This window comes from Mustela nigripes, unplaced genomic scaffold, assembly GCF_022355385.1.
Source record: "Mustela nigripes isolate SB6536 unplaced genomic scaffold, MUSNIG.SB6536 HiC_scaffold_148, whole genome shotgun sequence".
In the NCBI taxonomy this organism is placed as follows: domain Eukaryota; kingdom Metazoa; phylum Chordata; class Mammalia; order Carnivora; family Mustelidae; genus Mustela; species Mustela nigripes.
In genome coordinates, this window is record NW_026739562.1 from 8,644,143 (window position 1) to 8,656,970 (window position 12,828).

Genomic DNA, 12,828 nt, shown 5'->3' on the forward strand with positions numbered 1-12,828 from the left:
TTGAATAACTGTGCTGAGCATTTCTGAAAAGCCTGCCAGGGTGGAGACAGAGCTCATCCCATCATAATCACAAACTGCATTCTGGGAGAGAAACAGGGCACCTGGATTCATATTTGCAGCCTAAGAGGAGCAGTTTCAGTGATCCACTCCCTTTCCTCTTTCAGTGTGTGTACCTCGTGCATTATTCCCTGTGAAATAGCAGTGGTGACATTAACATGGGTCTCAAGTGGCTGTGACTTTTTGTGTCTTGACTGGCCTTGAAGCCTCTCCCAGATTGCACTGTTTGCATTGAATAGGTTATTGAATGAAGGAATGAACAACCCTTTCCTCAAAGCCCATTTTCCCACAACCCCCCAAAGGCAGGCTGTCCAAGAACTCTGACCATGGGGCTCCACCAAAGAGGAAGGAGGCAGAGGGAGAGATAGGGACCTCATTAGCAGGCTGTCAACAAGCTCTTAGGGGCTGGAGGGAAAACCACCAAGAAGGACAAGATAAGTGAGAGTTCTTGGCTCTTTGTGTCTTGTAAAATGGCATAGGCAGATTGCATAGCTTGGGGCTAACTTCAGCCTTCGGTTTAAACTCAGACCCTTAATTAGGCTGTCTGTATCTGTTTTAACATCCTGTTAAGGAGTCCAAAATTGTGAGCTGGAGCCTTGAGTGGAAATAAAACTCTGTTCCCTATGCTGAGCTCTGCTTAGCCTCTGCCAGCTGCTTAATGGGAGAATGATCTAGAGAGAAAATAAATGGGCACTAAGTGAGGGAATGTTACAAAACAAAGGCTGCCTGAAACACCCCCAGACACACATCCCGTTAAGTGGATCAGTTGAGTCACCGTCACGTATGAAGAGAAGACGTACTCTCAGACTATTTCTTAGCCCAGGAAAGGGCTCACCTACATTTTTCATTATGTCCACAAGTAGAAATAACTGAAGTTTACTCTATGTTCTTGAAGGTCAGTGCTTTATACTTAGAACCTTGTGCATCCTCAGCTCTTTAGAAGCTTTTTCTAAGTTCCTCTGCAGCATTTTGTTTTCTGTAGGACTAGGTTTGGTGAAAGCTTCAGTTCATGCCTTGGAGACCTCTCTATACCTTTTAATCTTAGGTTCTGCCATTCGTTCATGCAATACACAAAGAGGGGCAGAGACTATATTTGGAATATACCTTGCAAAAATATGTCCAGTTTGTTATAATTTGGCCAACTGTCTCCCTACTCATCAGGTTTTATAGCCAGAGAACCAGACAAGGAATTCTCAACTCTTGTTTCATCCACAAGAGTTCTCAGAAGAACATAAAAACAATGACCTTAGCAATCATCTGCTTCAACCTTTTCATTTTACTGATCAGGAAAGTAAAAGCCAGAGCATGTTCATTACCTGAAAACAGGGTGTTCAGTCCTGGACACTGTTGCTAAAGTTTCATCTGCCTCACCCCACCTCCAGATTTCTTATGAAGACCTGGGCCACTGGGCCCAGCATCCTTTTCCTCTCCCATTTGCTAACCCTAAAGTGACAGGACGGTCGCAGGTTAGGTAGATCTCTAAGTCTCAGGCAGTGTTGAATCCCTGATTCTACTGGTGTTTGGGATCGCAAGGTGTCAAAATGCATTCACCAAACTTTGTCCTTCCAGAAACATCTCCCAGTCTTTTGAGCAAATGGTGTGTGCTCAATGCATTCATTTTTCTTCTCATTTGAAAAGTTTTACCTGAGTTCCTAGCTCTGGTGGCCACGGCTCATGGTCTGGCCTGTCACCCTGAGCCTTTGGGAGGGGGTACTTTCTACAAGTACGTAGGCTTATGCTTTAGGCTGGATTTCATTGCTTTAAATGTCCTCCTTTTTCCTCTCTGGTGTGAATTAAAAAAAAAAAAAATCATGGTGTAAGGGGATGGCTGTCCTTGAGCTGTAACACTTGTTTCTGTTCTAGCACACCTACCCCTCACCAAGTTGGAAGAATTATGCACTGTAAATTACCCTCAGAATTGTTATTTAAATACGAGAAGCTTCAGTCTTTCTTTCTTTGTTGGGGGGTGTAGAGTAGGGATGTAAGCTGTTGCTCAAGTCTAAGCTCTGTGGGTCAGGCTTGGGCAGGGCTTGGCCCTCAGCAAGAGATAAAGGAATGAAAGGAAGCACTATTCCATAAAAGGCTTGAGGTTCAGAAAATCAACTATGGAGACTTGGCATACAATTCCACATCTGGCCCCGAAACTTCCATGATTCCCAGTTGTCACTGAAGAGGTGTCATGTCCAGAAAACCAGAGAATGGATCCCTAGCTCCTTGCCCTAGCCTTGAGAGGCAGTGTATAAATTATGAGAAGGCAGCTTTTTAAAAATAAAAGGAAAAAAATTAAAAACTAAATAAAAGGAATCAATGTTGATTTGATCCATTGTCAGAGTAATTATGAAACTTGACTAAGATCAAAAAAAGCTAGTAGCAGATCTGGGCCTGTCATGAACCTTCCTTGGACCCAGTCCTTTTCCTACTACATCAGACAGTCTTGCCAGTGATTATCACGGCAAGGCAAAGTCAAGTTCTGGGACAAAGAGGTCCTCATAGACCTAGAACAGAGATAGAAGATACACGGTATATAAACCATGACATTTCTTTCCAGTGCCTGAAGGAGATGTCACTAAAAATCATGACACCTTCCCTGTTGAATCTCAACAGGACCTTGGGCAACCACTATCAATCAATCAGAGTTGGCACTCAACTGTCATCTACTATCACTGTTCTAGAGGAAGTAAGGATTTCAGAAGCCAATTAACTCTGGTCTTGACCTCTCTTCTCAAGATGAGTTGAACCTCCAGCCAGGAACCTCACACCTTTTATGGCTCCTCACTGTTCTCACATCCCTGAGTGACTTATAGGTGATGTCGCAAGAAGGTTTCGAAAGCATGGGTCTGCCAGACAGAGCGGGTACAGTGATTAGTCATGACTCCAAGCCAGGCACGGTGATTAAGAAAAGCTAAATTTATATTAAATTATCATAAAGTCCTAAAATACTGAACATAGTGGTTAAATAACTCCAGAAAGTCCAATCTCTCCAGTGAGTAACGTTAAAACCATTACACGTGAGTGCGGGAGAATTACTTCCATTAGTTTAGGACAGAGAAGTTTTGCTTTTTACATAGTGAATCAGTGCTCAAATAGATATTTCTTCAAATATGTCTTTTCTACATTCTGAACAGCCCAAGTGCAATAAGATCCTTCCCCTTTTCCAATCAAGAAAATGCCACTTTCCTACTTTCTCCCCATCCTCAATCATGAATCTGAGAACCCAAAGTGCTCCTTTTTTTACCGCCCTGTCAAGTGTGAAATATCCCCCTTTCCTCCCATGAGTGGCACCTCGCCTTTCCCACTGTGTGTGTGTACTGGCAAAGCCTTGCTGGCCTGGCCGGGTTGTTGTGTGTGGGCCCAGAGCCTGCGCTGGCTATTACCAGTAGGGCTCAAGGCTTGGCACCTGTCTCTAGCAGCCTCAGAACTGACCAGAAAAGCCTTGCTCTTCTCCATTTTCATTCACATGTGGCAGCTGATTTCTCAATACCAATAACCACAGATGATGTTTCCAATTGGGAAGCTTCCTCGAGAAGCCCTCCCCTCTCTTCTCAACCCGTCATCCTCTCCTGTTGCTTCCAGTTCCTGGGTGGAAGGATCTGGATCTGCCCTAGGCTGAGAGGGCTTCATTGGTTGTTCTCCCTTTCTACTCTTTGCCCCCTACTTTGTGTTTTGATGTAACCCTCTCCTTACCACCACAAGGCTAAGTCAGAAAAAGCAAATTAGGGAGTTGAGGGGGAAAGGAAGGGGTCTATAGAAGGTCTGGGGCAGACAAAATATCTCCAATCCACTGATCCTAGCAGGAGACACGCACTCTTTGTGTGAACGAGCACAAGCCAAGTGATGGCATCACAGCCTGGAAAGCCCATCACGTAGTGGGGAAGAGAGTTGGAATGGGAACGTCACAACCCCTAGAGTCCACTAACTTAGATCCCTGAGCACTTGAGAGAGAACACAGGAACTTCAACCTCATGGATATTTCCCTTGAGGCCCTGTGTGCTCCAAGTCTAAAACCCAATCTCTCTTCCTGTTTATGAAAACTCTTGGCCCTTCTATGGAAGGTGTTTCAGGATCTCTATGCTTAGAATCCCAGAGAATGAGTGGGGAGAGAGTGGCAGGACATTAAGGTTCAGGTGATATGCTACTTTTGGTCTAAGCAGCGCTGGTTGGACCTTGCAGAGACTCAGCGCTCGGGGCCCCACATTACTTAAACCCCTGCTCACAACCTGGTTAGTTAGAGTCAAAGACATAAGGGTACTGGCCAGTGGTGGTACCAGCGGGGGAATTCATATTAGCCAGCTGCCATGCAATAAAGACCCTGTCATCGGAAGGTAGAAGCTTCCAGACACTCTAGCAGGAGGAAGAACAGCTTGAGTCACACCCAGATTTTACCAATACTGGCAGCTGAAAAAACAAAAAACGAAAAACAAAAAACAAAAAAACCAGTAGCTCTTAGGGCATGAATAATATCCATTGCCAGCAATGGACAGGAGATGCAGCCCAACCACCCCTAAAAGCTTTCTCATATTACCAATGCACTTGAGGCTGGAGGCTTCCGAGACACCCGGACCAGCGGGGCTTATTCCTCCTTCCTCTCTCAGCCTCTTTCCTTCATCTCTCTCTTTACCCTTGACCCCTGCCCCAGCCCCTGATGGGCAAGTTCTCTCAGGGAAGCAGCCAGGCTGGCTCTGCTGGGGGAGAGTGAAGTGTTGGGTCATCAGTTCTCGTGGGGCAGGGTACCAGGGAAAGGGGAGGTGGAGCTCTGTACTGATGAAGAATCATTACCGAGCCTGGTTTCGGGGCGCTCAGGATGGAGTGTGCAAGAGGTGAGGTTCGTGGTAAAATCCAGGTCTAAATTTTCAGGACGCACCGTCATTTCTTCCGCACAGGTAGTTACGAACTCAGGTGGAAACAGCTCCCGGTTGAGGGCTCGGGAGCAGTTACGGGGTGGGAGGTGGAGGAGAAGGACGAGCACATAGGAAGGGGGCCTGTTGTGTAAGTGAGCACAAGGACCGGAAGTCCATAGAGGAGAAGGAACGGGGAGGGAGAGGAGGGACCATGGGCCTTTAGACCTGGCTCTCTGAGGAGAGCTTGCGTTCGTGTTTCCAGCCTGTGTCTGGCAGAGAGCCCCGTCTTTCCGGAGTGGCCGCAGTATGGACGCTGCTACACTCTGATTGCTCTTCCTGCAACAGCTGCTCCGTCTCCGTGTCATCCAGGGAGCCAGAGCTGGCCTGGATAGACACTGTGTCTGTCTTCATGCACACGTGATCCCGCAGAAGGCCCCCCCGGGAGCTGCGCAGTTGCTTGAGGTCTTCCCACTCGGCATCGTCCCCAGACAGAAGGCAGATTCCCTCTACGATCTTGATCTTCTCCTTGGTGTAGTTATGGTCAGGCCCGCCCTAGGGTGGAGAGTGGGGACACAGGGTCACAGTTAGCTCTCCGGAGAGGATCTCCTGGTGAACCGGAAACGGAAGTGGGTGGGGTGAGAGGAGGTGGGAGGAGTACAGAGATCCCACAAGCAAATGGGGAGACTTGGTCAGAGCAAAGAGATGAGTCAGCCTAAAAGAAGAATGGCTGCTAGGACGATTATTACCATTCCCAGACAGGGAGGAGGGAGAACCACAGGCTTCCCGTCCTGCATCATCCACTCACTGGCTAGTCACCTTGGGCAAATTACTTAGCATCTCTAAACTCAGTCTCCACATTCGCAGTGTGGGGAGAATAACAATACCCACCCCTCACAACCAGTCGCTGTGAGGGGTCAGTGAGGAGACACATGGAATGCAGTTAGTAAGTGCCTGATGCACAAGACACACGCAATCCTGTTAGTTGTAGAATCGTTATTGTGGCTTATTCGTGGAACATCGTGCTGATACATGTGGCCAAAAGCAAGTGATAAAGGCAGTTCAGTGTGCATTTATTCAGGATTTTAAACTACTTCTGCACTCTTCTATTCTCGATTCTCTTCTTTCTAATTTTGTTAAGGAGAAAACTTGTGGGAGGTCAGACAGGAGGGATCCAGAAAATCTTGTTATTTGGTTTCTGAGTGTCAATCCTTTGGGGTCCTGTAACCTATCACCTTTTTGGGGAAGCCACTCTGGTTCTGCTCCTACGAGTCTTGGGCCATTCCTGAGCAACCTGGGATCGTTTCAAGGACAGCCTTAAGTTCTACTCAGGCTTCTCCCTTGATGGATTTCTCAAAGGGTAGGCTTACTCCTGGTTTCTGGGGGATACCAACTGACATGCCACTGGTAACCAGGAGAAAACGGGCCATGCCATAGTTTCTGTCCTGGGACGGCATTCTGGCCAAGAGTTCTGCAAGTGCTCCTCTGTTTTAGTAACAACTCAACTCGACAGATGTCTAACTGAGCCCCTATAGTTTTTTTGTTTTTGTTTTTTTAAAGATTTTATTTTTGAGTCATTTCTATATCCAGCATGGGGCTTGAACTCACAACCCTGAGATCAAGAGTGACACGCTCTCCTGATTGAGCTCCTACATTAAAAAGGAGACTTTGAGGATGGCCCTCTAGGAGTGGTAGCTCCGTCCACAGAGCAGAGACAGACAGCACACAAGCACACCGCATCACAGCCTAGGAGCTGAAATTAGCATCAGATTACACCGAGCCATGCAGTGTCTTCATTGCAGAGACAAGCTGGGTAGGTTAGGAGAGATGGGGGACATGGCACTGGCGATGGGGGTGGGGGGAAGGGAACACTCTTTCCTCTCCAAACACATGGCAACAGGTACCTGAAATCAGGAGGAAATCAGAAGAGAAAGGGTGAAAGACTGTCAGAGGGATGAAAGAGCTGCTGAGGAAAAGTATACAACAGAAGAAGGAGGTCACACACTTTTCAGGTCTAACCTAGGACCATTATGACGGTTCTTCTCTGGGGGCATCAGACACTCTAGGAACCTAAGACCCAGGAGTCTTTCTCTCAAACATACTAATCGAGGAGGGCTCTACCATCCCTGAAACTGCACACTAGCCCTGCAGGTGGTGTTCTGGCTCCCCGTGGAAGCTTTTTTAATATGGAAATGCATGGATCCGGAAAGCATGTGATTGTTATGTAAAATGTACTCATTATGCGTGGGAGCCCTGGAGAGGTGAGGGCAAGCGTTGACTATGCCAGACAGGCCAGGCGAGTAGACCAATTAGGGTTTCATAAGGGACAGAACTGCTGATGAAAGGTTACAGGATTCTGGAAGAAGCAAGGGTCATATTAGACTAGGAAAGCCTGAAATTGGGGGATACCGGTCCCTTGTGGAAATGGGACTATTTTCCAAGCCTAAACATTCAGCACATAAATTTTCACTGAAGCAACAAAGGAGCTAAGAGAGCAAAAGCATGTAAACCTTCAGAATTCTACAGAAATCTCTTAAGACTCTGTGATAAGAGGAAGAATAGCAAGAAACCCAGCCATTCCCAGCCCTAGGTGCCAACAGCTTGGATCAGAGGATTAGAAAAGGGAGAGTCCAGGAGCTCTCAGGTTTTTTGGGTGTTGTCTAGGAATCTGGAGTGTTTCAGAGGGGTGCAGCCTCATTGCAGGGGAATGACCACTAGAGAAGAGAAAACCTATGAGCCAGGGAAAATATTTCCTGGCAGGGAGGTGTACACTTTCAGACCTAGACCTTCTGGAATCTGCTTACTAACCTTGCTCTCACTAAGGTCCCTCAATCTGGTCCCTCAGAGAGTCTAGATCTCTCCAGAATCCCATATCAGATTCAGTTCTTGTGTTCACTATAACTTCCAAAATGGTAGGTGGGACCACCTGGCACCCCTCACTGATCCGTTCAGGCAACTGGAGCATATCCATTCCCTCTCTAAAAACAAGACCCCGTCTTGAAAATAAATTGTGATTTTTACCTCTTTCTTATAGCACAGTTGGTTGTACATGGCTGGCTTGGGGATTGCTTCAATTTTCACTTCCTGAGTGGAAGTTCGGTAGGAGGGGTTGCTGTAGGTCAGGTTCCCCATTCCAGGATCAGTTAACTTGGATTTTTTGTGTCTTTAGGAAGAAAGGTGATGAGAAATTAGTTCATATGTTTATGGGGATGACATCTGGGGAAGCTATAACCTGAAAGTGGTAGGCAGCCTCTAAGATGGCCCCAGTGATCCCCGCCTCCTGGTCTTTACCCCTTCTGAATCCCTGCCCCTTGAGTGTGGGCTGCATCTGGTGACTCACTTCTACTTTATTTTTAATGGTTTATTTTCAAGTAATCTCTATACCTAAAGTGGGGCTCAAACCTGTAACTCCGAGATCAAAAGTCACACACTCCACTGACTGAGCCAGCCAGGCAGCCCTGGTGACTCACTTCTGATTAACAGAATTTACAAAAGTCATGGATGCTAGATTAGGTTCCAAAGAAACTTGGTAGCTTCCATCTTAGGTTGCCTTTCCTCCCTCATTCTCGCTTATGCTTGCTCTGGGGAAGCAAGCTGTAATGTTGTCGGGTGTTTTTTAGGAAGGCCCACAAGGCAGGGAAGTGATGAGGGAGACTTCCAGCCAACAGTCAGCAAGGAACCAAGACCCTCAGTCCAACAGCCTGTGAGGAACTGAATCCCGCCAACAGCTACATGAGTGTGCTTGGAAGGGACTGCCTCCCCAGTCAAACCTTTAGATAAGACCACAGCCCTGGCTGCTACCTGGACTGAAGTCTGTAAGAGAACCATGAGGCAGAGGCACGCAGCTAAACTGAATCCAGATTTCTGACCCCCCCCACACTGTGAGATAATAAACGGTTGTCTTTAAAAAAAAAAAAAAATTAAAAAAAAAAAAAATAAACGGTTGTCATTTTAAGTTGCTAAGTTTCGGAATAATTTGCTATCCAGCAGTGGATAGCTGATATACTGAGTCAAGATAGATCTGTGTCAATCCACGTCTGTTACTTACTAGCTGGGATCTTGGTAGATATAATCTAAACTTTGTGAGCCTCTGATCCTCATCTGTAAAGTGAGGAATAATAATACTTGTACTACAACCATTGTTGAGGGCATTCATACATATCCACTATGTAAGACTATGATTATTAGCGTGTTGTTGTGGTGGTGGTGGTGGTTACTATTAGCAGAAGCCACAGCAGCAGAGCAAAATCCTGGAATTTTGCTGCAAGCAGTGTTTAGAGCATTTGGGGAAAAAACATACGAGGTTGTAAAAAGAGGATTCTAAACTGAAAATGACACACTCCACCTTCCCAGGATGATTGTACTTAGCAATGATAGGTCAAATAATAATATTACAGTAGAGGCCGTGGTTATGTGAGGAAAAGGCCTTTCCAACTTCCAGGGTCTGAGAGGAGGTAGAGTAGTGGAAAAGCAGAGATGCTTGCATCGGTCCCAGCTTTGCCTCTTACTGTGTGACCTCGGGCTATACCCTCTGTGCCCTTAGCATCCTAGCCTATAAAGAAAGTCCCGAGGGCCGCTGGGTCGTAATGTGAGGAACCTGCTCAGGCCGTGAATGGTGAAGAAGAGTCAGGATTCAGGTTCTACCTGTCCTCTCTGCGGCTCTGACCAGGGACCCATCTCGACATGAGGCTGGTCAGAGGCTGGATCAGCAAGGCGTGGAGCTTCCCGAGATCACTGCCGTGCGAATGAGGACCCATGGACACATGCCCCCCGCGATGAGGCTGAGGTTACCTGTACAGCATCAAAGCTGCAATCACCAGCAAAATCAGCAGGATACTGAGGAGCCCACCGATGACGTAGCTGACGTGAAGTCCTTCCCCTAGGAAGAACAGAGTCATGCTAAGCTGGGACCAAGGACAGTCCGCCAGCTGGTGTGAGGGGCGGGAAGATGGGGGGCTCCTGTGGTAGGGCCTGGATGGCAAAGTGTCTGAGAACGGCCAGGGAAGAGGCCACAGGGGTGGGGGCTGAGAAGAAACCTATCAGCCTGCCAGCATCTCTGTCCCCAGGTCCACTACTTACTAGCCATGAGACTTAAGGCACAACACTTGACTTGAAGCCTGTGTTTTCTCATCAGTTAAATGTAAATAATAAACTGTTCCTAACCTGGTGGCAGCGAAAGCTGAGTGTGTACATTCACGTACATACGTGCACATGTGTAGGTACACACACACATACACAGCTTAACAAATGGCTGGCATGTTGAAAGCACTCTGTAAGTGGTAGCTAGCTAATATTATTTTTTCTGTGGATTTACTCTGAGACACGGGCTCAACAACCCCAAAGAGTCTCCATGAATGGATGATATCAGTGGAGGCTCTGGTGTCTTAAAGCTTCTTCGTCTTTGAACAGTTGGGCAGTGAGGGCTCACCTGGAGCAGCAGGAATGGCCTCGTTGGAATGCGCACAGAGGCCCAGCTGGGCATCCTTTTCAGAGCATCTGTGGGGCAGAGAAAACTGTAGGTGAAGGCTACTTGTATTTGATAAAGATCCTGCCTTCCTCCAGGAAAGAGGGGAAGTCCTGGGGCGAGGGGGAGCCTGAAGGCCTCAGTCGGTTAAGCATCTGACTCTCGATTTCAGCTCAGGTCATGATCTCAGGGTCATGCAATTGAGCCCCACATTAGGTTCTGTGCTGGGTGTGGAGCCTCCTTTAGATTCCCTCTCTCCCTCTGCTCTGCCACTACCCACCCCATCCCCAATCTCTCTCTCTTAAATTAAAAAAATATATATATATATGTCCTGGGAAGGACAGGAAAAAGACTTTTGAGTCAGGCTTTCAGATATTTGATTGTATCTAATGAGAGACATCAGAAGCACAGACCAGGAAATCCAAAGAAATCAGTATGAGTCATGTTTAAATAGTTTTTTATTTTATTTTTTTAAAGATTATTTATTTATTTAGGGCGCCTGGGTGGCTCAGTGGGTTAAAGCCTCTGCCTTCGGCTCAGGTCATGATCCCAGGGTCCTGGGATCGAGCCCCACATCGGGCTCTCTGCTCAGCAGGGAACCTGCTTCCTCCTCTCTCTCTGCCTGCCTCTCTGCCTACTTGTGATCTCTCTCTGTCAAATAAATAAATAAAATCTTAAAAAAAAAAAAAAAAGATTATTTATTTATTTATTTGACAAACAGAGATCACAAGTAGGCGGAGAGGCAGGCAAAGAGAGACAAAGAGGAAGAAGCAAGCTTCCTAAGCAGAGAACCTGATACGGGGCTCATTCCCAGGACCCTGGGATCATGACTTGAGCCGAAAGCAGAGGCTTTAACCCTCTGAGCCACCCAGGCACCCCTTAAATAGTTTTTTTTTCTTTTTTAATGATTTATTTACTTATTTAAGAGAGATAAAGAGAGAGAACAAGTGGGGAGGGGCAGAGGGAGAGGGAGAATCCCAAGCAGATTCCCTACTGAGCACAGAGCCTGATGTGGGGGTGCATGCAGGATCGATCTCACCACCCTGAGATCATGACCCGAGCTGCTCAAATGACTGGGCCACCCAGGCGCCCCGTGTTAAATGGGTTTTTAAGTATGTACTCTTTAAAAAAGATTCCTCTAAAGAAGAGAAGCAGTTTGGAAGTGAGCTGGACGTCTGCTGACAGAACACTAAGGATACCAGGGGTAGGATTTATTAAGTTACCAGGATGAGTTGGAAGAAGCTACCAGCCAAGCAAACCTCTGATTGGATACAGAGTAGCACAAGGTCTAAACAGACCTTGAAAAAAAATTGTTTTTCTTCTCTCCATTCTTTCACAAGGGAATATGCAAGACATCCAGAGGGAGGGCTCAGAGAACCAACTTGAAATGCTAAGAAGGTAACTTCTTTGTGGCACATTATGAACAGGCAATTAAAGGCATCTCCTAAAAGGCTAGAGAAAAGCTATTTGCAAGAGCATTTGAAACCAAGATACACAGAGTCTTCAAACAGACTCTGATTGTTAGAAAATTATCTGAGTAGGGTTCAAAAGTTTTCTAAATTATCCTAAAGAAAATCAGATTAATCATGATTTCCAGTACTCAGAAGTTAGTGAAAAAGATAAATGTTTATATCCTGATGTTTGGTTTTCTATATAAACTTCCAAAAGGAGAAAATGGGGCAAACAGAATGAGTGTGATCCTGTGTAAATTTTATGATTTTATTCCATTCATTTCTTAATACTTCCAATTCTAGTTTTTACACTATTGATTTTTAATTTTTTTAAAGATTTTATTGGAGAGAGTGAGTGGGCATGAGTGTGTGAGCAGGCCCAAGTTGGGGGGTGAAAGGGGGGCAGAGGGCGAGGGAGAAGCAGGCTCTCTGCTGAGCAGGGAGCCTGACCCAGGTCTCAATTCCAGGACCCCAGGTTCATGACCTGAGCCTAAAGCAGATGCTTAGCTGACTAAGCCACCCAGGCGCCCTTCTTTTTTATTTTTAAAGTAAACTCTACGCCATTGTGGCATTTGACCCTGAGCTCAAAAAGTCACATGCTCTGCTTACTGAGCCATCTAGGCACCATGCAAATTTTATAATTTTAAAGACATGAGTCTAGAGTTCTCATTTGGGATTATTATTATGTTTCTGCTTTTCAGAATTGAAGTTGTTAATTATCTTTTTAAGCTAAAGTTGATACTAAAGAGACAGTATATTACAATGGGAAAAAATGTCTCAAAAGAAAATGTCTGGCAAGATAGACATCAAAACAGTAACAATAGGAACTAAACCACTATCTCAGAAAGACACCTACACCCCCACATTCACAACAGTGTTATTTACAATAGCCAAGACATGGAAACAACTTATGAATAAAGAAGATGTGGTGTATATATATGATGGAATCTTTCTTTCTTTCTTTCTTTTTAAAGATTTTATTTATTTATTTGACAGAGAGAAATCACAAGTAGACGGAGAG

The 12,828-nt window shown here is 45.9% G+C and overlaps 1 protein-coding gene across 1 annotated transcript in view; it reads right to left on the reverse strand.

Moving 5' to 3' along the window:
* Nucleotides 1–2,946: 2,946 nt before the first annotated feature.
* LOC132008472 (low-density lipoprotein receptor-related protein 4) overlaps nucleotides 2,947–12,828 on the reverse strand; it is a 50,514-nt gene continuing 40,632 nt past the window's right edge. Inside the window, exons 35-38 of the mRNA XM_059387124.1 lie at nucleotides 10,321–10,388; nucleotides 9,684–9,771; nucleotides 7,914–8,055; nucleotides 2,947–5,447 (exon numbers count right to left, since the gene is read on the reverse strand). Of these exons, the coding sequence (XP_059243107.1) occupies nucleotides 5,115–5,447; nucleotides 7,914–8,055; nucleotides 9,684–9,771; nucleotides 10,321–10,388 (631 nt within the window). The 3' untranslated portion in view covers nucleotides 2,947–5,114. The remainder of the gene's footprint in view (nucleotides 5,448–7,913; nucleotides 8,056–9,683; nucleotides 9,772–10,320; nucleotides 10,389–12,828) is intronic.